Source organism: Aphelocoma coerulescens, chromosome 1A (assembly GCF_041296385.1).
Source record: "Aphelocoma coerulescens isolate FSJ_1873_10779 chromosome 1A, UR_Acoe_1.0, whole genome shotgun sequence".
NCBI classification, from domain to species: Eukaryota; Metazoa; Chordata; class Aves; order Passeriformes; family Corvidae; genus Aphelocoma; species Aphelocoma coerulescens.
The window spans coordinates 15,500,591-15,528,182 of NC_091014.1; the positions used below are offsets into that span (position 1 = coordinate 15,500,591).

General features: G+C 46.3%; 1 protein-coding gene across 1 annotated transcript in view; it reads right to left on the reverse strand.

Moving 5' to 3' along the window:
* Positions 1-3,200: 3,200 nt before the first annotated feature.
* The window catches only part of LAMB1 (laminin subunit beta 1), a 42,398-nt gene continuing 18,006 nt past the window's right edge, over positions 3,201-27,592 (reverse strand). Inside the window, exons 15-33 of the mRNA XM_068994961.1 lie at positions 27,352-27,479; positions 26,774-26,897; positions 26,034-26,238; positions 25,732-25,875; positions 25,404-25,635; positions 24,742-24,905; positions 24,064-24,288; positions 23,027-23,244; positions 22,823-22,919; positions 13,604-13,973; positions 11,742-11,926; positions 10,293-10,534; positions 8,654-8,857; positions 8,129-8,273; positions 7,192-7,399; positions 6,881-7,022; positions 5,881-6,057; positions 4,461-4,620; positions 3,201-3,514 (exon numbers count right to left, since the gene is read on the reverse strand). Of these exons, the coding sequence (XP_068851062.1) occupies positions 3,378-3,514; positions 4,461-4,620; positions 5,881-6,057; positions 6,881-7,022; positions 7,192-7,399; positions 8,129-8,273; positions 8,654-8,857; positions 10,293-10,534; positions 11,742-11,926; positions 13,604-13,973; positions 22,823-22,919; positions 23,027-23,244; positions 24,064-24,288; positions 24,742-24,905; positions 25,404-25,635; positions 25,732-25,875; positions 26,034-26,238; positions 26,774-26,897; positions 27,352-27,479 (3,507 nt within the window). The 3' untranslated portion in view covers positions 3,201-3,377. The remainder of the gene's footprint in view (positions 3,515-4,460; positions 4,621-5,880; positions 6,058-6,880; positions 7,023-7,191; positions 7,400-8,128; positions 8,274-8,653; positions 8,858-10,292; positions 10,535-11,741; positions 11,927-13,603; positions 13,974-22,822; positions 22,920-23,026; positions 23,245-24,063; positions 24,289-24,741; positions 24,906-25,403; positions 25,636-25,731; positions 25,876-26,033; positions 26,239-26,773; positions 26,898-27,351; positions 27,480-27,592) is intronic.

Here is a 27,592-nt window from a genome sequence, read left to right on the forward strand (position 1 = left end):
CGTGTACAGCTCCTTAACTGATTCACATTACATGCCCTATGAATTTTTGTAGTTCTTTCCCAGAAAGGCCTCATCTTCCTGAAATGTTTCTACACTAATGTATGCAGCATGAGGAACAAACCAGAGGAGCTTGAGGCTTTGTCCCAGTCCCATAGATTTGTCATCACTGGTGTAAGTGAAACCTTAAGTAAGTGGTGGGATAAGTCCTGTAACTGGCATGCCTGTTGGATGGTGACAGGCTCTTCAGCCTGTCTCTTCAGCAGGGCAGAAGAGGCAGAGGGGTGGCACTGTATGTGATAGAAGGGTTAAAATGCTGGCAATGACACCATTAAGAGACTGGGTAAGAATCAAGGGGCAGACACATAATGCAGATGTCATTGTGGGAGTCTGCTATAGACTTCCCAGCCAGGATGATGATGTGGACAAATTATTCTTTGAGGAGATAAGGGATGCTTCCAAATCAACTGCCCTTGACCTTATGGGCGAACTTCAACTTGCCAGAAATTAACTGGGAGTATCACACCTGGGCCAGAAGATTCCTAAAAACCTGGATGACAACTTTATGGAACAGGCTTTAAGGGCGCTGACTTGGAAAAATGCCCTCCTTTATCTACTGCTTGTTAACAGAATAGATCTCATAAGTAGTCAAGAGTGGTGGCCATCTTGGTCACAGCAACCATGAAGGGATCAAGTTTAAAATCCCTGGTGACAGGAGGAAAAGTGCCAGTAAAAACTCAGCTCTGGACAGGAGGAAAACAGAACTTCAGGCTGCTCAAGGAATTAGTAAGGTCGGTCCCCTGGGAAAAGGCTTTCTCAGGTGCTGGGGTCTATCAGTGCTGGTCACTTTTTAAACCTCACCTTCTAAGGGCACAGGAAGAGGCAATTCCCAAGTGTTGGAAGTCAAGGAGGTGAGGCAAAAGGCATGGCTGAACAGGAATCTTCTCTTGGAAACAAGATGTAAAAGGAAGGTGTATGCCTACTGGAAGCATGTCAGGTGATGGGAAGAATACTGAGATGCCGTAGGGAGAAAATTAATGTGGCCAAAGCTCAGTTGGATTTAAAGGTGCCAGAACGGAGGGGGACAACAAAAGAGTATTTTCAAATATATTAATGGCAACAGGCAGTGGAAAAATAACATTGTCACAGACAGGGTCAGGGACAAGGCAGAGGTGTTTACATGATCTTTGCCTCTGTCATCGATACAAATGATGGACCAAGGGGGTCTTGGCGGCCTGAGCTGGAGGACCATGACTGCAACAATGACTAACTCCCAGTTGACCCTGAATTATGCAGGATCTGCTGCTCCAGCTGCATGCCTCCAGATGTATGGGACCTGAAGGGGTACACCCAAGAATCCTCAAAGAGCTGCTGCTGTCATCACAAAACCTCTCTTGAATTTTTTGAGCAGTCTTGGGAATTTGGAGAGGTCCAGCTGACTGGAAGCTGGTGAACATTGTCCCTGGTTTTCAAGAAGGGCGAGAAGGACTCTAAAAACTACAGGCCTGTCAGTCTCACTTCAGTGCCTGGTAGACTTACAGAGATTATTCTGAGAGGTATCGAAAAATACCTGAACTTCAATGTAGTCATCAGTCAGAGCCAGCATGGCTTCATGTGCCGGAAGTCCTGCTTATCAAACCTGATTTCCTTTTATGAAGGAAATCAAGAGCAGCCAGTGGCTGTGATCTTTTTGTATTCAGTAAAGCTTTCAATACTGTCTCTCACAAGATCCTTCTGGACAAAATGTCCAGCACAGAGCTGGATAAACCCACCACGTGATGGGTGAGCAACTGGCTCATGAGTTGGGTGCAGTTACAGTGAATGGGGTGACAGCAGACCAGGGACCTGTCACTAGTGGGGTTCCACAGGGCTCCCTTCTCAGCCCTGTGCTCTTCAACATCCTCATGAATGACTTGGATGCAAGACTGGAAGGGATAATGAGCAAGTTCAGAGATGATACAAAACTGGGAGAAGCTGTCAACTCCCTCAAAGGCAGAAAGGCCCTGCAGAGACACCTTGACAAATTATAGAACTGGGCACCAGTTAAGAACTGGCAACCAGATTAAGTTCAACAAGGGAAAGTGCCAGATTCTGCACCTGAATATGTGGACAGACTGGGGAATGAGATGCTGGAAAGCAGCACTGTGGAAAGGGACATGGGGGTCCTGGTCAATGGGAAGCTGAACCTGAGTCAGCAGTGCCCTGGGAGCCAGGAGGGCCAACCCTGTCCTGGGAGCATCAGGTGCAGCATCGCCAGCCGGGCAAGGGAGGGGATTGTCTGGCTCTGCTCTGCTCTGGGGCAGCCTCACCTCAAGTGAGGCTGGGGGCAGTTCTGGGCACCACAATATAAAAAAGACAAACTGTTAGAGAGTGTCCAAAGGAGGGCAACAAAGACAGTGAAGGGCCTTGAGGAGAAGCCATATGAGGAACGACTGAGGGCACTGGGTCTGTTCAGCTTGGAGGAGACTGAGGGGAGACCTCATTGCAGTTAAACTTCCTCTTGACGGAAGAGCAGGGGCAGGAACCAATCTCTTCTCTGTGGTGACCAGTGACAGGACCCAAGGGAATGGCCTGAAGTTGTGTCAGGGGAGGTTTAGGTTGGATATTAGAAAAAGGTTCTTCCCCCAGAGAGTGGTTGGGCACTGGAACAGCTCCCCAGGACAGTGGTCACAGCACCAGCCTGACAGAGTTCAAGAAGGGTTTGGACAATGCTCTCAGGCACATGGGGTGACTCTTGGGGCATCCTGTGGAGGGCCAGGAGTTGGACTTGATGACCCTTGTGGGCCCCTTCAAACTCTGCGTATTTTATGATTCCAAGCTTGGTTTATCATATAAATTTGGTGCATTTACACTTTCAGTGCTGACCTCTGTTTTCACTTTACATATGAAGTGTTTCATAATCAGTGACATGAAACTGGTCTTATGCCTAAATGGGTATCATGCAGGGGGTAAACAATCCTTTTTGAGTACTGTGGCATAACTAACTACACATGGATGATGTTTCTTCATTCCATGGTAATTTAGTCTGAGTCACCATCCTATATTTCATAGTAATAGGAACCCTTCTTTAGAATTACATAGTTCAAGCCAAGATTTTATTAGATCTCTAACCAGTTTAAGAACAAGACTTGCTAAAGGATTAATTGAGGTACCATTGGCGCTACTGCAAATAAGAAGGAACTTAATGAGTCATACTAGGTACATATAGTGATACAAAAGTATTGTTTATTTTCAACATCAAAAAGTTACTTGTCTTTGGTTCTGTGACGTTAAAGTCAATATAAAACCTGTTCACCTTATCAGGTCTTAGTGTAATGTCAAAAAGAACTAGTATAATACTTGTAAACCCCATCCTGAACACAAGCACTTCCCATTCCTGTTCATAAGCAGGTGCTATAAACAGCAACCTTCTGGCTGATTGTCTGTAAGAGGGAGCGAACTGTCTCTTCCAGCTCCACCAACTGCTTGGCTTTGTCTTCCAGAACTTTTTGATTGTTTTCATACATATTTTCCAAATCTGTAAGCAAAGGAAGGGGAAAACCAGCTTAATTCATGGTGTTTTAATGCAGTGAAATGTCAATCATTATAGTTATGGATAAACTACTATTCAAATTTATTTTTTTGTGGAAGACAATCTGATTGGGACCAAGAAGACCCCAAAAAACCCCAAACAAAACAAACAAATAGCAAAAAACCAAACAAAAAATCCCACAAAACTCCCAAAGGCTGGAATGGCAACTTTTTGTTTCTTTAACATAGGGGATGTAAAGGAACAAGGAAGTTATTTTCCAAAAGTGGAAATCTAAAAGTATACTTTGAGCATTAAAATAATTGTCATTCTTTGCTCTATGGTGGCTTTTACAGAATGGAGAAATGTTTTAGCTTATGATGATTAAGATCATTCAGCAAGTTACTGTAATTTGCAGGAGTAGCAAAGAAGGGAAGAATGAGTTCCTGGCCTGGCAAAACCAGAAGGAAAACTTAGTTCTGCCCCTGGTAGCAAGGGGCAGATTGCCTCTTCCTGGTTCAATCAACTTTCATTGTCAACAGTAAATGTTAAATTAATCTGTACACTGGAACTCCTGTGTCCTGATTAGCTTTTGCTTTAACAGCTTTCCAGGGTGGGGTGGGGGGGAGTACTGCTTGAAGATGGGCGTCGTGCTGGAACAGATGAGTCCTCATCCTAAGCAGAGTAGTTTTTGCTCTTTCCCTGTGGTGGTTCTGGGAACAGTGAGAGGTGCCATGCCAGAAGTTTGTGTCTCACCTGTAAGTTTCAGCTTATTTTATGGATATCTTTGATTCAAAAGACTGTATTGTGTCCATAAGAGTAAGGAAAGCAGATCATGCCTCAGTAACAAGTAAGTACCTTTTCTTTTCCCCTTCTGCTGATGAATAGCTGGTTTAACAGTGTGAAATTGCTTCACGTTCTAAGGTGCCAAATTACCTCCTCAGAACAGCCTTACCTTTGAGCAGCTGAAGTTTGCTGTTTGCTTGAGCCAACAAGGCTTTAGCTTCATCCTGCAGCACACCTGCTTTCCTCCTGGCCTCAGCCGACTCCTCTGTCTTCTTGGCAATGAGCTCTTCCACGGTTCTGTACTTGCCGCTCAGCTCGCTGTTGAGTACCTGTTCCAAATTCAAGCACAAGATGGAGCCCGTGCGAAGCCAGTACAGGGGGAGTTGGCATTTCCTCCCTCTGTCCTTTACTGATCCGGGTGCAAGGAGAGACTTCGCTGGGAGCCCGGTTAACAAAAGCAGAAACAGTGTGAGGGTATATTCTACTTCCTGACCAAGACTAAGAGCTGGGGTGAAGACTCATCTGTTACTCTTTTGCAGATCTGTGGCTGTTTTACAGCTTCAATACTGGCACTTGGCAGAGATTTATGGGATTCAGTTACAGGGTTCTGTAACTAATGGAAGCCAGGGCCCCTAGTACAGGTGGAAAGCTACACATGGCCTTGCTCCTGGCTGAGTGGTTGCAACTGGGGAGGAATACCCTTGCTACCCTTTCAGTAAGAAGAACTGAACTAGCTGCCGTTGGTGAAGGTGCTCGAGAAGTTGTGAGCTTGTTTTCTCAGCTGTGCTTTTTGTTACAGGGTTAAGATTAAGAAGTCCTATGGCCCAGCTAAATTCAACCATTAAGCAAGACAACAAACCATAGCAGCACTGGAATTCTCTTGTGGTTACTTAACAGCACCTGAAATACTACTTAGTGTTTGGATATTGTTGAGTTGATGGATAATGCAGCTCTCCTGTTAGAAAATGGCTCTCTGGAGATTGGGGGGCTAACTACAGACAAGAGATGGGAGCAATGAAACTTCCTTTGGCAGACTGGTCAACTGTTTTGTTAATGAACATTCTTTAGCTATTACAAAATTATGTAGCAAACATTGGGAGCAATGCCATATGTTCACAGAGAAAATCTTGCCTCTGATATTTAGCAATTACTTCAGTTTTATGTTAAAATAATTATTTTTCCTGTTGCTTGATTCTGTATATGCCAAATTCTGGTTTGTTTGTCCTGAACCTATCGCTGTCTTAGAATTGTAAATACTCTATACAAGTGGAAAAAAAAATTACCAGTTCTCCTATGACAGATAGTAAAGCTGAGGAACAGAAACCTATCTACGAAAGGCTGACAGTGTGACAGGTTTCCCACATCTATTTCAGAACCTGAAAACTTCTCAATACATCCCTCTCTCTCAGGGTCTGATACCACAGTAAAAAGTAGATATCTTTGGTAAGAGCATAAATGTTGGGAGTAATTTTTACCCCCAGAATATGAACAATAAATGTGATGGATCACATGCATTCACTGATGTCCCTTTAGCCAAACCTGGGGGAGTTTTGCTGGCTTTTCCTTAGGATTGTTCCTGAGCTTCTCACCTTTTTAACTTCTTCAGCATTTTGTTTTGCACTAGTAATTTTGTCTTCTATATTTCCCACATTCTCTGAATTTGTAGCAGCCTTTTGCCTAAGGTCTTCAACACTCTTCTCTAGCTCAAACAGACGTAAGGTAGCATTGTTCAGTGTTTCTGCAGATGCTGCATTTTCAGATTCAATCTAAGAGAAAGAAGGATGAGAGACTTTCAAAAGACACTGGATATAATACTAAACTTTCTCCATAAACCCTGCTCAACTACTGAGTTTGCGTCCATAGATCTGAGTTAAAGACAGTGTTTTAGTTTTCCAAAAAATGGCCCATTGCAGTCAGGGTGAAAAAGCTCACTCCTTGAGAACAGTACATATGGGGCTGCAAAAGCATTAAGGAATATGGTTTAAAAGTATTTGATTGCATTATACACGCAAGAGTTGATTAAACCACTGACAAAATTTCAGACATTTGACTCCATCATGTGATAACAGACTTGTGAAGCTTCTAAACTGACCAAGCTTCATAAGTATAGATAGCACTGTGGTCTCATGAGGGCTTTGAGATGAAATCTGAAAATACTTTATCTGACAAGACTTGGCACTTCAATCCAGCATTTGTTTAGTTTAGTCTGGTGCTGCAGTGGTGGATGACACTAAGCATACCAATACACAAGCTGTGGGGCTTGCCAGGGGTCTTGTCAGACCTGCTGTGTTAGAGGGCAACAGTCCTGCTCATTGAACTTGGTTGGTGCAGGATATGGGGTGAGAAAAGCCTTTTGGTGTTTTTTTTTGTTGTTGTCTAGTTGGGTTTGTTCATGAGCAAACAGTCCCCTAGCATCTGTCACACTCACTCAAAAGCTGATGTTAAGGCAGGAATGGTTTAGATACATTTTAACTGCAGTCTTTGCTTTGCAGTACCCAAGAGCTTTCCTTAGACAGGTTTACATCTGTTTAAAAGCACCAGACTTGGTGCTGTTTCTATTATCTTAAGAAATACTCATGAAGAACTCACTGAAGTCAGCAGGTCTTGAGTTCCTTTAATATCTTCATCAGCTTGTTTGATGGCTTTTTCAGCTGCATTTTGAGCTTTTTCAGCTTCTTCCAGTGCTGCTTTCACCATGTCTGCAGTGACTTTAACATCTGTCGCACCTTTGCTGTGGAGCAAGACTCTGTTAATGCTAAAAATGCTCTTACTTTGGAACTGGAAAAAGAATGTATGCTGCACCAGGCTGGTTTTGCCCCTTACTGAAGGAATGAGAATTTACATCAGGGAAAAGTTAAACTGCATTTTCTGACACAAAAAGATGAAACAGGGATGCCTACCTCGCTTTTTTAGCTTCCTCCAGTAGCATTTCTGCTCTGGCAATGTCTCCAGCGCTCTGCTGCAGAATGACCTCAACATCAGAAAGGCTTTCTACACGCTCACGAATATCTTCTGTCAGGGCTTGCAGCTGCTGGGGAGTGCTTGGCATCTCCATGTTCAGCACTTCATTAGCCACTGCCTCGATGCTATCCAGGTCAGCACTGTCTTCTAGCAGATGGACACAAATGACAAAGATGTGAGTAAAAGCTTCCTTCTGTCACATCTCAGCCCTCAAATTCTTGTTCAGCTGCTTCCTTAAGAAGGAAAATCATGGAAGACTTCCTCCCCAGATTTATGGAAAATCAAGGTGTTAAAATTACTTCCCAAGGTGAGACTTTCCCTCTCAGGAGAGGCCCAGCAGGTGTATAGGCCCTGCTGGCATAGGTCTCTTGGAAGCCATTCGAAGATGTTGATGCTCAGCTGCACCACGCCTGGGGGGACCTGAACCCACAGGAAACAAAACCAACAGCTGCATGTAGATGCATCTGTGCTCCCAGCATAGTCAGGCATGGAATGGGCTGCTGGTGAACAAGGCTCTTATTTAACCTTTACCTGCTTTCTTACAGAGAGAGAAACACTCAGTTTCTGACTTCCTTCACCTTTAATACTACTTTGTCTTTCTAGCCAGAACTTACAGACATACTTGGCCAAGTACAGCAGTACAACAGCCTCAGCTGAAATGCACACAAGAACATGTCACAGTTTGCTCTCACTTTCTTATTATCTTGGTTTTCTCTTAGTTTTCCTATTTCCAGATTTCATCATACACACTGTCTGCCTGGCAGAGGTGGGGGGAAGGATGATAACTATTGCACTAACCCTTGGAAGATAATGCAGATGTAAAGCTAGTTTTTACAAACCCAGAATTAAAATACAATTAAAATGTAAGGTTCTTACGCATTAGGAAGTCTCTGATCTGTTTAATAAGATTTCTCAGATCTTCATTGCTTCTGTCTACTTGTTCTTTTGTAGCATTGGTTTTGAGCAAAACTGCTTGTGCATTTTGTTTTGCTTCATCTGCTCTCTGTTTTGCCTCAGAAACCTAAAGAGAGGAAAAGGAAGGCTCACTTGCTTATCTTCTTATGCTTTAGGGCTTCTTTTAAAACAATTCAGCTGGAGTCAGAAGTAATAGTAACATGGAATGCTTTTTCTCATAAAACTCACAGAACACTTGGAAGCTGGCCCTGATCCATACCACCAGTGCTAGTTTAAACAACTCAGGCTGATGTTTAGTTATACATGAAACTTCACTTTAGCAAGCTCCCTTTCTGAGGATATTTACAAGCATGATGAAGTTACACAGCTCAAAAGAAGTATTTTCTGCAGAAAACCAGCACATACTTTGCCAATTAGTGTCTGTGTTACAACAGAAAGATTTTTTTTTTCTTTTTTACTATCTTAACAATTGATTTGGCATATTACCATTCTGGAGAGTTGCTCAACTTCTGCTAAGGCACTGAGGATGTCTCTGTCAAAATCCATAGCCTTCTGCCAGGCATTGTGAGCTACAGTCACCAGCCCGTCACAGCTGGGGCCTCCACACTTCTTCTTTCCTTCATCCGTTCGACAGTTCAAACCCCCGCACTCGGACTCAGCGCAGGAGGCTCCCGGAGCAGTGCCACACGTCTGCAGGGACACAGGAGACAAGGGAAGCAGTCACAGCCTGATTTCCATTGCTAGGCTGCAAGGGGGCTGCAGTAGGACACTATTCTACCACAAAATTTCAGAGCAAACTTTTTTTCTTAAGAAGTGAAACTATTTCCATCAGCAACATCGCACTGAAAATTATCCACTACTTGGTCAATTGTTTGATAACGAAGGAGATGATTTAACCAGAGGGAAAATTATTTTCCCCATTCTTGTGAGGTTCTTTTACCTTTTCCTGCCCCCCCTCTTTTTGCCAAATCATAGTCACTATCTGAGGTTTTGCAGCCAAAAAACCTCCCTGGGAAAACCTAGGGCCTGAGCCAAGTTAGCTGCAGCTGTCTCCTGTGAAGTGTAAATGAGTCCCTCTTACCTGTTTGGCATGTAACCCAGCAGTAGCTAGAAAGCAGAAAGATGTGTGTGTGTCTCATGATTACACCTCCAAGCAACTCAGTATTTACTGCCTTGATAAACATCTACCCCAGATTTTCAGGCCCCAAGAACAGTCAGGGCAGGAATGTAGGGGAAGAGAAACTAAACAAAAAGATGCCTCTTTCTTCCCTCCAGAGAAAAAAGGAGGGCTGAGGGAGTGGGAGGGATGACTAGTTGTAAAGGACAAGGGAGAATCAGTGTGTGAAAATTCACTCCTACCACAAGACTGGCCTGCCCAGGGGAGTTAATGAGCAGTGCCCTGCAGCCTGGCTTCACTCGGGGTTGTTCAAGGATTGTTCACTGAATGCAGCTGGCCAACTTCAAAGAGAAACTGAGGGAACACCCAGCCTCTCCCAAGAAAAAGCCACCCTTAATCATATTTACAGATGAGCAGGCACCTTCAACAGAGAAAATGCCCTTTTGACTCCAGCTCTCTGTAAATTCTGCTTTGTCTGGAGCAGGAGGATGAGCTTGGGGTGATGCTGAGACCTGCTGGTGTGAGCAGAAGCGCTGCATGGCCAGGCGCTGTACAGGTACAGAGCGTACCCTACAGAGCTGCAGAAGGGAAGAGGGGAGCTAGGGAAAGCAAGCACTGAACTTGGGATAGGCTTAAGAGGATGGCTCTCAGCCCAGCAGATTTGCCACACTTTTCTGCACATGGGAACTCCATCCCTAGAAAAGGACATTAGATTAGGACAGGGGTGATGCAAAAACAGGTACTCTGTTGGGGCTGGGAAGAGTAGGAGGAAGACCAACATGAAAGGCTGGTCTTTGAAAGCCAGTAGTCTCAGAGCCCACCAGTTAAACAGCCCAGTTCTAGCCCATAAAACCGGGGGGTTGCTCAACCAAGCAAGGTGCATGTTTCATGAGCCAACTGCCCATCTCACACTGTCTGGCCCTACGCTTCCTCCCCACCTGCTGCTTCGTCACAAACCCAGCTCTGGTTTTTCTGTGGGTTCTGTCCCAGCAATTCTCAGCCATGTACCTTCTCAGCCACCTCGGAGAGATCCAGGCTCTGCAGCTTGCCGGCGAGTTCATCCAGAAGGCGCGACTGCTCCTCTTGTTTAGCCCTGAACTGGGCCTCCTTCTCATTGATTAAGTCTTCCACTTCCTGCCGCGTTTGTGCTGACAGCTCCACAGCGCTATCGGGATGAACAGTGGAGGCATTGACCCTCTCCTCTGCCTCCAGGGACATCTGGAAATACTTGGTGATACTATCCAAGGCTCCTGCAGAAATCAGAGGGAGCTGATGAGAACTCTGTTAAGTAACCCGAAGTAATGTATAGTATTGATGCTAGCAATGTATGTTATAGATGTTAGCAGATGACACATCGGGGTTAGTGATACATCACACTAAATGAAACGCTGGCCTTGGAAGCTGCATTTAGTGCCACTGCAAGGATGGCAGAATTCAGCCTGTTGTAGAAAAAAAAGGTTGCTTTTTTGCTTGGTGTGTCAAGCTGGACTTTGAAGTTAAGCCTTTCTCTGACCCTAGTGACTGAATTCTGCTTGCCTTAAGGGCAAAAGGAGATATGGCCTTTTAGAGTTTTTAGGGGAACAGTCTGTGTTCTAAGGATTCCCTCATCCCATTAATTCTTGTTACTTGTCCTGGGATGTCTGGCTTATGGAGTCACTGCTTGGAAACTGGTTAGAGCCTTCCTAAGAAACAACTGCTTGATGAAAGATGCTGATTTATGGAACTGTTGATGTTGGACAACTCCTGGAAAGGCCTTGTGTGGGTGTGAGGGACTCTATGGGGGTGGCTATACCCTACACCTTGGGGCAGCTTTCCTTTGCAGAATGCCAAAAGTCAGGGACTCCCCTGTTGTACATACTACTTGCCTCACTCTGCAATATCCCATGTTCACTGGAACCAATCTAAGACTTCCTGCAAACCAGGAAATTTATAAGAAAAATTAAAAAAATACTTTCTTTGAAGTCAGCTTTCCAAATAATTTGGTGACATTCCTCTTTCTCCAGCAAATTTTGATTCTTGGTCCATTTCAGTGTGCCAATGGACATGCAAGGCTTGGGTGGCTCAGAAGAACTGGGCCCTTTACCATAAGCTCTCTATTTTCAACCAGAAACAGCAATTTTACAGACTGGGGGGAGCAAGGGGGATGTCCAAGTGTATTTTGAAGTCTGTGGTGCACTTTCTGCTGTTGTGTCTCATCTACAATGATGGTAGCACAACACCTTAAGATGATTCTGTGCCCCAAGAATTTGAGCCAGCATTGCAATGTGCAGAGGAAGAGACAGGGTGAGGGGGCAAAAATTCCTGCTGCATCAGCAACTCTGCTAATGCAGAGAAAGAACCTGTCCCTGAGGAACTGTGTTTTACTGCAAGTTAGAAGATTAATCTGGTACTTAAATCCATGCACTAATTAAATCTTTGGCCACCCTGCTGCCTTCTCCCTCTCCCTGTGACACTTACCCCGAACATCAGAGATCTTGATGAACTCTAGCTGCTCTGCAAGTTCTTTCACAACGTGGTCAAGACTTTTGGCATCTGTCTCCAGCGCGCTCAGGTCAGTGTCTGTGCTATTGCTCTTTGCTGCTAAGGCTGATAAGTTTTCTTCTATGTCAGCTATCTTAACTGTAACATCTGCTGTCAGCTTTCTGAAAAACAGGCACAGGACTCAACAGGGGGAGAAGGAAGGGTCATACGCCTCATATATCACTGAAGAGTGGTGGCTAGAGATGTACCCATCTTCTCCCATGGCAGGACCTGTCCTCCCTCAGTGGAACTCCAAGTGATTTGTAACAACATGCCTACCTTGAATACTGTTTTGTTTCCTTTATTACACAAAACTACTTTTTAATCTACAGCACATTTGAAAACCCAAAGCACCAAATCGCTCAGAAAACAGCTGCTTTGTGTAAGATTAACTGGAGGCAGATTCCAGAGGACTGGTGTAATGCTCTTGTATCATGGCAACTGCATAGGTCAGAGTTGACTACTATGATCCATACATAATTTGCTTCCCATCCCACACAGCTCAAATGTAGTTTTGATTACTACGAGCTCATCGGACAGATCTGAACTTCAGGAAGCAGGAAGGGGGGAGGCTTAGTTTTAACACAATGGATTCTTTAAACTCTCTGTAAAGATCCCTCCTCACCAGGGCTATGAAGGAAAACCTCCTGCTCTAAGCATTCACTCAGTGAGCCATGGAGCAGGCTTTAGCTAGTGGGATAACCCTAAAAGGAAAAGCAACTGAGTATTACATGTCAAGGCTGCTGTGGAACAGAAGTGGGCATAGGAAGCTACTCCCATCCATGGTGATCCCATCAAGCCCAGCATTTCCTCATTCTAAAAGAATCAAGGCAGTATTTAAGATCTAAGATCAATTTACATCTCTCTCAATAGCCCAACAGCCTGCTGTTTTCCAGGACTCCTCCAAAGCCCAGTACTTTTCAATACAGCCAGAGAGGAGCAAGAACAGATACACATAAGGTATGTCAGGGAAAAGCAGCTCCTCAGCTGCTCTGGCCTCCCTTAATACACACAGAGCGCAAAAGCAGCAGCAATCCCCAGCTCTCCAGCAGGAGGGAGAGGAGCTGTAGGACACAAGCTATTCCTAATTGAGACATTCGTGGTTTAATCCTCGCCCCTTTGCTTTGTGCAGTTCCCTTTACAATGCACAAGTAAGCTGGAGCAGTTGCAGACAGGGCTAGAAAGCCTCTGTAATCCTACTTTAATGTTAGACTGCCCCATCTCCAGACTACCATCTTTTGTATGCTTAGCACTAAAAAAAAAAAAAAAAATATACAAGGCTTCCACCCTGAGAAAAATGGAAACAATCCCTGTTATAAATCTGATGCTTCCCCCCCCACACGTGCTCAGAGTTCAGAAAGGAGCCCAAGTTTCCAACTCATCAGCTACATGCGGAAATCCAGGAATTTAATCTCTCCCACTCTTTATTCTCTCACATAATAGCTGTGTTTGTCCTTTGCCCCGGGGCAGCACAAGGCAAGCATGAGTGGCTCTGTGGTAATTAGCTGCCTGAAGAGCAGGGGGGGGCAGGACAACCCCAGCCCAGCACGTGGCAGCTGCGCTGCTCCTGCCTGCCCCGCCAGGTTTCTGCTCCCGGGATGGATGCTCACTGCCAGGGCTGAGCATGGCGAGGTGCTCCAGCAGCCCAGGAGCACAGCATCCCTGCCCAGCCAGAGGAGCGGAGCTAGAGCGCCCTCAGCCCAGCATGGGGACATCAGTCACTCAAGTAAATCCCAGCTCACTGGAACTCCCACTCCTTCCCACGACAGACTCATCCATGTAACTACAAGTGTACTCACTCTGCTTCCTCGAAGAGATTCCCAATGTTCTTCAGGGGCTCAGCTGCTGGATTTTGAGCGACGATGGTTTTAATTTCCGTGAGCTTCTCCTCCAGCGTGTTGAGCGTCTGCTGGTATGGGCCAGTGACTCCAGTGATTTTGAGGGTATTAGCCCTGTCCAAGAACTGCTGGGTCCGGTTAGCCAGCTCGCTGATGATCACGTCCCAGAGGGCAAAGCACTGGTGGCACGGCATGCAGTCGGGGAAGAAGCCCGAGTAGCCCCGGGAACACTTGTCACAGTGCAGCCCTTCCACCCCTTCACTGCAGATGCACTGCCCAGTGGCACGGTCGCACTGTGGGGTCTGGATGCCATGAGGGTTGCAATCGCATGCTGGGAGTAGAAAAAGGCACATGTGAAGGCCCTGGAGAGGGAAATGACTGTGACGTTGGCAGGGTGGAAAGAAAATCAGTTATAATAAAGTGGCAAAATGAATACAGACATAGTCAGTGAATTATAAAAAGCTAATTATGGATGTAATTCGCTTGTGTATGGGGGAAGCAAGTGTGAATGAGAAAGGGGAAAGAGATAGGGAAATAACTCAAGGGGAGACCAGGATTTGCACATCTCGGAAATAGGAACAATAATGAAGCAAGGATGGACACCACTTGTGGCAATGTTCAGATGTCAACTGGATAGCAAGTGAAAACAAAGATCCCAGTTTCACTCCTGCAATGAAGAGTGAGTAGAGCAAGGCTCTCGGGACAGGAAAAGAAATGGCAGGCAGGCACGTAGCAGAGGGTTTAAGAGCAAACCATGAGTGAAAAAGGAAAATAGATTTAGGAACAACCATTTACTGTCTCCTCCAGAACAGGAGTAACAGTCAACTGAGGAATCCTGCAGATCAAAACCCAACCATGTTCCCCTGCGCCTCCCACAAAAGCAAACTAAAAGAAGGTAACTGACTACACAGCACTTAGTTAAGTGGAGAAGCTCCCTTCCATAAGGCGCTGTGGGTGCTAAATGCTGAACTGGCTAAATGCTGAACAGGACAAATCTATGGAGCAAAAGCCCTTGTGAGATCTTCTAGGCAGAGGTACAGGGACTGGCTCAGAACATGCTCCTGCCATGGACAGTGGGAAAACATTCACAACACACATTGAGGAGTCTGGCATTTGGGCTGATGTTTTGGGTATACAGAAAATCAGAAAAAATCTGGCAGTGACAAGTGGAATAGAACAAAGAATGTGGTCATGGGCAGCCCTGCCCGAGGTCTTAACGACCAAGAGCCTACATGCTGTTTCTCACCCTCAAGTGGGAATGAGGACATTTAACAGATGTGTATATTTATATATAAATTATTTCACACTTCAAGCACCAACTTGGGGGTTAGTATTCACTCCTTCCTGAAATGCACTTCTTTGGCACTAACCCACCGAAGAGAGAAGTTACTCAATTAACTTAGTGATGCACTGTCACTGCTGAAAGCACAGACATGCTTTGTATGCAATAATGCTATCAGGAGAAGCATTTCCATGCTGCCAACTTGACCTCCTTAATTACACAGCAGGCAGCAGCAGCAGAGGACACCATCAACATGCAAAGCTTTTAATAAAGAGACAGCAGCAAACAACAAAAAGAGAGGCTTTGAAAATATGCACATCATCTATCTACCATTATAGCAGAGTGCACCCAAAGCAGGTCAAGCACATGTTCCTTAAACAGGAAAAGAACTGGCATACCTGATAAAACCCCTCACTTACACATCCATTTACCAGGCATTCTCAAAGGAGGTAAATGGCTCAAAAAGGCCCATAAATCAATTCACACACCCAAAGCAAATGCCCCCTTGAAAACAGGGCAAAACACAAAGCCGTTTTCAAGACTGGACATTGTTTGCTTCAATGCCAGAACACAGTGGTGGTCTTCAGTTCAAAAATTACATGAAGAGCCTCATCAGAACAAATCACTCCTCAACAAAACGACTTTCTTGTACAATGTGAATATGATAGGCAAGAGACAAAAATAACTTCTGCTGCCTGCACAATTGAGCAAAATGGTCCTTTGTTCTTTGAATTATACCCTGACACAAGAGATTGTTTTTACTTTACATCGAAAGTGCTTAAGTAGTCAACTCACCATGGAATATGTTCCCTGCAGGCAAACCGTTGAGTTCCTGTTTGAAGGTCAGTTAACCCTTCTGTCAACTAATAAGGCCCTTGGTATAATGATGAATTGTCCAAATTCCTCTGTATAGAAAGAGGCTAAATGGCATGTGGTTTTTCTCAAAGATCCTGAGGTCTGATCAAGTTACATGAATACTTGCTGCTGGCAAATCAGATCACTATATTTACTTGTGGATTTAAAAGGCTTAATGTGAAAAAAAAAAACAACCCTAACCCCATATTGGTAATTCTACTCCTGAATACCTGCATATTCAGGAAAAGCAGATGACATGGCTTTAGTAGTCTTTACATGGCAAAGTGGATTCCAAAATCTCTGGAACCAGAAAATGCTAGGGAAGAAGAGAAAAGAATTTAGGTACTAACTTGTTTGCTAAGTGAAAACCCAAACTCCACAGCTGCCTGTGAGGGGATGATAAGAGCAAAGAAGTAATTTATTCTAAATGCAGCACAACAGTTGGAAGAATCATCACATTTCCAGTCCTATAAAACTCCCAAACCGAGCTTTGCAGGACTGTGAGAAAACTGTACAAAGGCAACTAGAAACATTACTGTGGGTTATTTCTCCATTTTAGGATTTTCTATCAATCCCAGAAGCAGGCAATCCTGGTTTTGAATTACCTCAGTCCCCTGAATGAAATGTATATAAAATGGCTTTCAAAAGTTCTGGTTTCATACTTGCTCTTCCTTTTCTTCATGATCCTCCCAAGACATTAACCATACACAGGACCACACCAGCTTTCAAACCCTAACCATCTCTAACACCTCTAGTGGATGAGTCCTGTACTTTGTGCCCTGGACACCACCACCAGGCCTTTTACATCCCAGCAAGCAGCATGTCCAAGGCCACTGAAGACAGCACCTTCCCTTTATAGCACGATGGGGATCAAACCCTCCATTCACTTTGATTGTGGCCAGTTCTCAAGAGAAAGAAAGCAAGCCCAAGCCAAGATCATATAAAGTCCTCTAGGCAGTGAGGAGCACCTTGAACACTGCAGGCCACCAGGCAAATAGCTCAGTGCCAGCTTTCACCTCTGCCTCAGGCAGTGCCTGCCTGCCAAGAACCTGCTGGCTTCAGTCTCTTTGACTGAAGGGCACAGTTCGTCCTAAAGGGACAAGGGCATAGTGACAGCAGCAGGATATATGTGAAAGGAAAGGAGCACCTCCAAGCTGGCACAGACCAGAAAAGACTGGCACAGGACTGGCAAATAGCTCATGGAAGAACATCCAAGTTATGCATCCAACATTCATGATGGTGGGTGCACATGCACCGAAAGGATTCCTGTGACATTCAATTGTGACTGCCAACGAACTGATGTGAATACTAGAGATACCTTGATTCCTAGAAACAGAGCAAACACCATGTCAGAATGATCCAGCACATCACGCCCAGTATCGTGTTTGACCAAAGCACCCCACCATCACTTCTAGCCAGAGGAGAATTCCTGTTCCTCCAATACCTCTGTTATGTCCAGCTATTCCTGTGGCCATGATGTAACTCAGATGCTGTCCAGGACTAAGACTGCTGTTACAGCAGTTTTGCTTCTGCTGTACCTAAACAGGCTAACTCAGACACCATCTGCAAAGTATTGCTTCACTCAGGGAGATTTTGGCCCCAACCAGCACACTCCTAAGTCTGATGTAAAACCTGAGTAGCTACAACACATCCAGTGTTAGCATATGCCTGGTTAATCCAAACTTTTTCAAGAACAAGAAACATATAGGCATGACTAGGGATGCAGAAGTGTTTCAGATACGGCTCAGTAGCTACCAACAGCTTTATACTCTACTTATCATAGTATATGTGGTGTAAGGAAAGACCAAGTCCTGTAAACTCCTTTTATGTGGCTTCCCCATGCCTACATGACAAGAAATTGGCAAAGTAGTTCATTTTGTACTGCAAAATCGTACATGTTGAGTTTACTTCAAGATACTTGGATGCCTTGACCACTTTGAGTTGGAAATGCCTTCAAGACAAATGGTTGATCGCTCTCCCTTCATGCAGACAGATGGCCCAAGGCCAAGGTGAAGGGCTGCAAGTCAATGCAGACACAGCTGCTTGCATTGAAGATCAGTGTTAGACAGGCTTCAAATCTGTAAGCAGAGCAGGACATTGCAGTACCTCCCATGGAAAACACAGTGGAGGAAAAGAAGTCTTTTGAAATCACTGGCCCAAGATGTAAGGGTTTTCAAAGGAGCATTTAGTAAATTAAACAATAGGTTTCTGTTTTGAAATGTCATTTTGGAACTGGGTGTATTGTTTTAATTGAGCGTGTAACTCAATCAGCAATTCTTTTGTGGCATACTTCAACTTCAGTGAAATCATATTTTTGACAGCAAAAGTTTTAGCCAAATTCTTCAGTCAGGATCTGCTGATTAGCAGATTGTGAGTATAAAGGCTTGTAGCAGTATCTGTTCATAAATGCATGTGCACGTATGTGCATGCAAGCACTGAGTATCCACGTGTAATTTTTGTATCACCTTCATCAGTGTATTTCTCCTCCTCCTTTTTCCTCATCCTAAAGATAGAAGTAACACTCAAATGTATATCAAAATCAGTCCTGTACAAACCTAAGAGGAGAAATCCGAAAGAAGCAAATTACTAGCTTGAGAGGTTTGCTTTAAGCTCACAAGGATCTATGAATTGCTTTATCTTTCACCTGCTCTGACAGATCTGCTACCTTTCCCTCTGATTTTAAATATTTAGAACTCACTTCCATGTAAACTACTGTAATTCAGTATGCAGCACATTTGCACCTCCCTTAATTTAAACTCATGTGTGTCAGAGCACTTGATACGACAGCAGAGGTAATAGAATGGATATTGAATGGGCCAGTATCAGTGTTCAATTCCTTACTGGAGGATGCCAGGAACAAACAAGTGTTGTACATCACCCTACACCAAAGAGGAATAATTTTTCCAGAAATATTTCCTTTACTGCTTGAGACTGAGGGCAGCGAGCATCAAATGTTTAACTCCTCTGCAGAAAAAACACACAGGTTTTGTTCAGACATGATTTCCTGGCATCATTTCCCAGTGGTAGCGAGGCACTGTGATAAGAAAACCATTCAGCAATTTGTAAGGTTGAAAGTTTTGCAGAGCTAGAAAATTTCTTCTGAATAATCAGCTATTGATTCAAGTTGCCCTGCAAGCATAGTGCTAACTCATCAGCATTGTGATTTTCAGTAGGAATGTTAAGATAAGATCCCAGCCTAAAATACTGGAGTTGTGCTACATCTTAACATGCTAGCAGACTGTGCCAAAAGGATAGCCTTCTGGAAACAATCAATATACATTACAATATTTTATGACCCTAGGTCAATTAAAATTATGAAACTCAAAGTGGAAATTGTATTTTCTTTAGTATAGAATTTGTCTGACTTCCTTTAGACACTTCTCACAGAAGGAAACGAGACACCAGGTAGTCTTCTCTCAACACCAGAAACACGGCCTATAAAAGCAGCCTATGTGACTAGTTTAAGACCCAGGTGTTCCAATTTAAGACTATAAAACTTTTTCTTAAATGGCAATAGGGTAATTTGCAGCAAACAGCTGTTTCTGCACCAGCCACATAACAAAGACTAAAAACTAAGAAAAACAACATTTTGTCAATGTATGCAGTGTGTATTTGATGAAAAACATTACTTCCTTTTCCTCGTAGTTCAATTAAAATCTGTGGTTTTGCTATAGGATTTGATACTTGTGTCCAACACAGAAAGATATTGACATTGGTATGCTTCTGAAGGGGCTATAGCAACACCACCTAACTTCCAATCTCACACAGTACCTCCTACTAATTGCACTCTGATCTGTTTGTTCAATTTATTGAAACAGTAATGACAGTAAAATTGTCATCTCCTTCATATTAGATGAAACATAAACTTTAAGTATCTACTGTGCAAGGGCATTGTTTGAGCTGCATACGCAGCCACTCCACATCTCAGGCCTCCCAGGAGCCTGGAACCTTCTGCTGCAGACGTGCTTTGCGGGTTGAGGCTGGCGCAGAACTCGGCATGCCGAGTCCTGCACTGTAGTTGCCAGGCTTTGGAAAAGCTCCAGCAGAATGCCTCAGAGACCTGCATTTGATGAACTCTGTAGTGCTATTATTTACTACCTCAGGAAGGATTTTTATGCACACACACACGCGTTCACACGCAGGCTCATACGGAGCTGCAGGCAGCTCGTGGCTGGAGCAATGGCAGAAGAGCCCTGCCAAGGGGCTAGCACTGCCCCCAGAGCAGTGCTCACAGCACAGCTCCTGCTCACTGTAATCCTCCTAGGGACCTGCATGAGGCCAAGAGAGAAATGCTGCACTCTTCCCCATCCTCTATGCTTCTGCTTTGCTTGTTTCAGGCATTATGACAAACTCAGTGAGAGAATGTTGTGCTTTTTCAAAGTATGGGGAATAAGCTGTCTCTGAAGACCCAGCCTACAGCCTCTCTGTGGTGTGTGATGCCCCATGGACATCTGTGGGTGCTGAAGTGCACCCAGTGCTGTGGGTTCAAGATGCTGTCCAAATACAGGCACCCACCTCAGCTTGCCCCAGCAGTGTGGTGCCAGTGTGGTATCTGTGGACACTCACAGAGGAGACATCAGGTAACACTTGCCACCGCAGGGGGCACAGACTGTAAATCAAAGCACCCAGAGCAGGTACAAAACCCTGCCTTCCCCGGCTCCTGCTTCACCATCTCTGATATTACCAAGGTTTCTAGAAAAGAAGTCACAAGCAGCAGCTGGCAATGGGGATGGCAGGGAAGAGTGCCCTAGTGCCTGGTTTCCAGTGGAGTGTACTGGGACCCTGGGCCACATCCACAGCTTACAGCTGCTGCAAGTGCCCGAGAACCCATGGGGAGCTGCAGCCTGTCCTAGATGGGCCATTTTGCACATCTCCACACAGCTGTGTCCAGAGCTTTTTGCAAGCACTTGGATTTTTTTCAGAATTTTAAAGGTTGTCAAAGCAACATGAGGGGTATGGTCCCCATTTCTCATCAGGAACTTGTGTTTCTTGATGCCAACAACCTGAAGACCTCTTGTGAAGAGGTCACACATCACTGTCCTTGGAGTAATTGATTCACCCTGCGGTTTCCAACCTTGAGCAGAAGCCACTCGTCCTAGAGAGTGAAGGATCCCACCCTGGAGTCACTGGGACTGATGTCCACACCTCTGCATCAACTCAGTGAAGACTGTATCCACACCCACATGGTTCAGAGTTTTTGCTCTTCCCCATCCAGATTGGTTTCTATTTTGCTCCTGAATGCAGCACAAAATGTGGCCATATTGGCTGCTTGGGCCAGCCAGAACACACCAGGTGGCAAATGGCATGGCCAGGAGCCCAAGTGTTCCCCTGCAACTGGAGCAGACATCTTTGTGACAAAGCCTTGTCTCAGTTCCAGCTTCACTTTGGCTGCAGGCCAGATCTCAGCTATTTTCCAGGGACACTGCTCAGCAGCTCCTTAAACGGCACGGTTTTCCAGCCCGCCTGCAACCCACTTACCCCTGAGAACTGCTACCTGCCCACGAAGCAGCTGCATGTCTGCCAGCCTGAACATCACCACTCACTCCCTGGGGCTAAATGAGGGCTAAGAAGTCAATTGTCTCCTTGCCAAGGAAAGATAGGAGACAGGCAGGAGGCACTGACCCCACCACACAAGGGAGAGTCTGCAGCACCACCCAGCTGGATGTGTTCCACACTTGGAGCCTGTCCAGAGCATCACACCACAGACTGCCCCTGCTCAGCCCTGGGCAGCAGCTCTCCCCACCTGCCAGAGACCTCCTGCTGGATGTAATCATGAAGGAAAATCTGCGTTTCCAGCTGAGTGAGGCTCCTCTATCACTAGGGCACAGAAGGGATGGCAGGCTGAAAGGGGAGTGTAGATCTTGCATGGTAAAAATGGGCTCTGAAGAATATATTCTCTTTTTACTTCAGAAACATTAAAACAGGTTTTCACATGTTCAAAAGACAGCAGAAACTCCAAGAGAGACCAGAAATGCTGGTATGCTGCAAAATCCTGCTGATATGGTATGCAGATGGACTCCATCAATAAACCCTGATGGAGACAACTGATACCAAGAGACAATCCCTGCCCTGGAGCCAGCAGGGTCAGCACACCCCTTACCATGTCAGAACACACACAGCCTCGAAAGGCAGCCTTTTCCCCAAGAAACCCAATATGTACACAGGAACTAGGACAATTCCCCAGTCCTTTCATCTGCTGCAGTAACTAAGTAGCTGTGACTTGACTATCTACCAAGATAATGGCCTCTAAGGTATCTCTATTGTAAGGGATTGATTAAAGACCACAGCAAGCACATTCCTCCCTGCAGGAAAAAATACCTTCATCTATTGCAAACCCTCTTGGCAAAGGCTCCTATTTGAACAGATCAGAGATATAAGTTTGTTCTGGTCTGGACAATGTTTGAAGTTTCTTTTCCAGCTAATGAACAGACTTGTTTATAATGAAAGGACAGAGGCCATCCAGTTTTCTAAACAACCTACTTCACAGTGCTCTGTTTCGCAGCATGTAGCTATGGCTAACCCACTGCATGGTCTCTGCTTTCTCCTTTATTTTCATGTGAAATATAAAGAAAGTCTCCTACTAAATAAAAAACCTTATTTATTCAGGGCCAGTCTCTGTAAGAAGACACAAGAGACAGTGGTCTTCAGCTACATACAACTGAAAGGCAAAGGGAACTGGTTTCCAGACCAGTTCTCAAACTCAAATGTTTGTGATATGTTTCCTTACCATGCTGGCTTACCTGACAGCATAGCAACCTTACTCTTAAGGAAGAGTTGCTTCTAAACAGAGAGGTTTGTTTCTAAATACAGGTCAGACAAGAAAAACACAGACAAGCACAGGGCTGACCTCCTGCCTCACGTCCCATCCCAAAAGGCGCCAAAACCGCAGGGCAGACCCCACCATGCCTTCCTCCCTCTTTTCCAAGGCTCGAGTGGGCTGCTCCTGCCAGGGGTGTCCTAGTGAACCAGGGTGTGATGGTGTGCCCAGCCACATGGACATTTCCAAAAGGAGCAGGTGGAGCAGGCACCAGGATTGGACTCACCTAAGCACTCCACCGCTGGGTCGCCCCAGAAGAGTTCCTGGCACTCCCGGCAGGTCCGGCCTCCAAAGCCTGGCATGCAGTGGCACTGCCCTGTGAACTGCCAAAACCAAAAAACAGACCCATCAGAAGATGTGCGCCCCTCAGCAGCTCAGCACTGCACCAGAGCAGAGGCCAAACCTTGGGCACACGCCCGTGCTCCCTCACCTCGTTGCAGGCTGGGCCGAGGGAGCGCGCGGGGTCGCAGTCGCACTGCTCGCAGCCGGTGCCGCTGGCCAGCCGCCACGTGTGCGGGCCACAGCGGTCACAGGTCTGCCCCACCACGTTTGGGAGGCACCGGCACTGCCCCGTGGCCGCCTCACACCGGCAGCTCTCCGAGCCCTCGCAGTCCTCCCGGACAGTGCCCAGGTAGTTGCAGACGCACTCTGTGAGGAAAAGAGCATGGCACCTCCATGTCAACCTGCCCTCCTGCTACCAGACTGCCCCGACGTCATATCTAGTTTATTCTCTGAGTCTGCAGAGGTGTGGGCATATGCCAGCGGCCAGGCCTGGCTGACCCAACACTGAATGACACCCAGCACTGCCCAAGAGTCCTCATAATGTCTGAGGCTGGCCACCTCTACAGTTTCTGCCTCAGCACACACAAGGCCACAGGAGTCCCTCATTCAAGCAGCCCAGCCCTCCCTGCTCTTCTCTTTTCCTCCCTCTGTACAACCGAAGCCCAGGTCTGCCCAGCTCCTGTCAGTGAGCTATGGTGGCAGATCCGCTTGAAGTTACCAACTGGCCAATGGCAAGCTCTCCTACTCAGTGACCTGCCTGTCCTGCTGGGCTGTGCCTGGTGTTGCAGGAGAGGTGGGTCTGCCTCCCCACCATCCACTTCAGCCTCCTGTCATGGCCCTCATTCCCACTGCCTGAGCACACCTGCAGGGAGCTGGTGTAAATAAAAGCTAAACCCTCCCCCCACCATCTTATCTCTGGAGAAGAGATAAACAGAGACCAGTAACAAGAGGGTTAAAAGCTGCCCTCCTGCAAAATCCTCCTCTTTTCAGAAAATGTCTCTGTCCTCCCTCTAAAACTAGAGGGCCCCCTCCCACCCAGGAGCCCCACCCAGCTGCAGGCAACTCCAGCTGGAAGTAATAAGGTTTTCCCTTCACCCCAAATGCTCCCAGGTAAAAAGTGTTCAGGTGTCTGCTGCTGCCCCTGACAAGGCTGGTGCAAGGGCTGCAGCCGTGTCCCCCACTCACTTCTGCAGTCCTGCTGCAGGGCGCTCCCGTAGTAGCCCTGCCTGCAGAGGTGGCAGTTTTCACCCTCGGTGTGATACAGGCACTTCACGCACGCTCCGCTCCTCTTGTCACAGGCCTCTGGGTCAGTGGTGTCGATGTTGTTGTTGCACTGGCACGGCTGGCAGGCGCCACCAACCTCATCGGGGCTCCCAAAGAAGCCAGACGCACATTCATCACATCGACTGCCTGTTTGAACAAACAGGCACAGTGGGAATTGCCAGCACTAGTGCTAGTGCACAGCCCGATAATCAGCAAGGCAATAAAGACCATTAGTGGGGGGCATTAACTGGATCACGTTTAAAGAAACAGAGACTGCACTTGGTGAGACCACGGCAACTTGGTGCAGAGCATGGATGGTACCACCCAGGGCCCCAAGGCATGCTGCTCATCCAGTGCTGTCCTGTCCACCCTTTGCTGACCACTGGTCATCCTTCACCACGCTGCTGGAGATGAGGTTCGTGTTGGCGCTGGCATCACCTGTACAAGTCGCTCTGCCCTGCCACCTTCCAGGTGAGGCAACCCCCCCGCAGCAACCCACTGATGCTGGTGCTGTGGTCACATCTAACTCATATACACACATACCCTTCTCCCTGAGAGGTTCAACCCAACCAGCCACCCCTCCATACTCCCACCAAGTACCTATGTATCCCACGCTACAGACACACACGACTTGCAGTGTAACTGGATCCTGATAACAGCCACTGGCAAACTGGCGTCCACTCTCGGGGCCATCAGGGCAAGGGCAGGGGCGGCAATGGTCACCTGATCCCAGGATGGGGTCTCCGTAGTAGCCAGCCTGGCATCTGCACAAGAGGGTACACAGCATACAGGGAAACACACTGCAGCCTTGCTGTAACCATGCTCAGATTTTCTACCACTGTGAAGAACCAAAGGGCAGAAACAGTGGTTTCTGTGGCTGTCCCTTACCACTCACACTCCTAGCAGCTGTGTCCACAGACACAAATTTGTCTGGTTTACACCAGTGTAAGAGCAGGAGACCCACGGTTGGATGTCAGCCTCTCAGAAGGCTTGCAATGGCTCACTAAAGGCCTGGGGTCCTGCAACGTGCTCTGGGTCACTTACACAGGTACTGCTGTGAGGTGCAAGGCTGCGGGCAGGGAAGAGGGGATCCCCACTCCCATCATTTTCCAGGACCACAAGCACTGCTCTGATTCCCAGGGCCCAGGAACTTTCCCTGTGGCTTCATACCCACCTGAGCACTAGCACCAGGGGGAACAGCTGCTGCACCCACCCTGCTGTGGGGAAGGAGAGGGGCCAGGGAAAAGGCACACGTGCCATACCTCTCGCAGTTGTGTCCGGCTGTGTGGTCACGGCAGCTCAGGCACTCCCCAGTGTAGGGGTTGCAGTCGTCAGCGTGGCCATTGCAGTGGCAGGGCTGGCAGCTGGGGAAGCCCCAGAAGCTGGGCAGGCAGCGGTCGCACTGCCGCCCATACACCCCGGGGAAGCAGTGGCACTGGCCCGTCTCCACGTCGCAGAAGGCGTTGTAAGAGCCTCGGACGTGGCACTCGCACGCTGTAAGGAGAGCAGGAGAGGGGCTGAGTTTCCACGACAAGCCATAAACTCAGGGTCCCAACCAGAGCACAGCCCAGAGCCAAGGGTTTAACATACGTCGGCATCCACTTGGCCCAAACCCAAAGGTGCCAGGGGCGCATCTGTCACACTGTCTTCCAACAACATTGGGACGACACTGGCACTGTCCTCCATTGGGGTCGCACACTGAACTCAGAGAGCCCTGGGGGTCACACTGGCATGCTGAGCAGAGAAAAACATTGGAAAGAGTGAGCATTGTGGCACAGGACATGATCCCCTGCCTCATCCCACAGACACACCTTCCCCATGCAAACTGCTCTGCCTGCAAGTGCCATCCAGCTCCCAGGCATGGTTTGCCCTACAAGTAGATGGTTACGTACATAAAGCAGTCTCATGCAGTAGTGCAGAAATGCTGAATATTATGTTCTTGCAGACATCTGTCATGGGAGTTTTCACAACACTCCTGCTGTTTTCCAAACACCGGTATCTTTGGAAAGTTTCCCAAGCACTGTTCATGACCACGTCTTCACCTGAGCCTCCCACTGTGAATATGTCCAGTGATTTGCAGTATGGCATGAGAACAAGCTACAAAACAATTTTACAATGACAAAGTGTCACTACTTATAAATAGCTTCCACCAAAATTGTGAAAATTCAGTATTATCCCAGTTTCTAACCTTTTTTTGGCTAAAAAACAAACAGCCAGACAGAATTTGGAAGGGAAATGACAGTATTTCTCTAGTTTTGGTGGAATACTTCTGGTATCTGACAAATTCTAACCAAACCTACCAAATTCTATACATTCTGAAGAAAAAAATTGACAGTGACATTGATATTCATGACCTACATGACACACATTAGCTTCCCCAAAGAAACTACAGGTCTATGCACTAGCTGCAGTTCTGTAAACCACCTCAAAAGCCTCTTAGCAAAAAAACAACTCACATACTTTGAGGAACTTTTGAAGAAACCTATATTGCTTTACATTGTTCAGCTGAAATCTGGCTTCAGCTGCAAGGAACAACACTGCAAAATACTACTTTGAATTTACACAGACACATGCCAGAGGAGATGCAAACTTTCAGGATTTTAAGAGAATCCCTGAAATAAATTCTGCTCACAGAGTCAATGAGTGTGTATGGGTTCTCTGTCTCCGTGTCCACCGAGGAGTACTGGGGCAGCTCCAAGCGGATGGTGTAATTCAGCCCCTTCTCAAAGCACACAGGCCGTGGGAGAACAACATATCTGAGTGAGGAACAGGAAACAATCCTTACTTCAAACATACGGCACCATAAAGCATTTCAGGTGCCCCATAAAGCAATCAAGATAACGGAAAGCAGCCAAGATCCAACAGAACAAAAGCTGTGATGTGAGAGAGGCAGTTTGGAGGCTTGTGCAAGTCAGAACTGGAAAAGGTTATTAGCAAGGTAAAGAGCCAAAGCAGTGTTCACTGACAGGCTGTGCAAACACCTCCCCCTCCCTTTACTCAGTGAACAAACCATATCAGAAAATGAGAATAAACTTAAGAGCTTTGATTCTACAGACACACTACTAAATGTTTTTATAACCCACTGGAAATGAATTTTCACCTATTTTCATAGAGGCTACAGCAAACTGAAAATGTGACATTTTTCTATTTCAATTTTTAAATGTTTTTTTTTTTTCTTTCCTCTCCTTTTGCCCATCCAGTTATACCAACCTGGATCCAGGTGACAGTGAGACCACCTGATTATCATCATCAGGAACTGTGTTGCCACACCGGCTACCTGTGGGGATCTTGCCTGGGCGTGAGACACTGATCACAGCTTTTTCCCACTGATCAGGCAACTGGGGGAAAAAAGAGGCTCATCAGTATCAAGTAATAATCATAAACTTCTGGAAGCATCCAGAGCTCAGGCCAGGAAAAGCGTGGGCATAGACGGGGTTGTCACTGTGCTTCA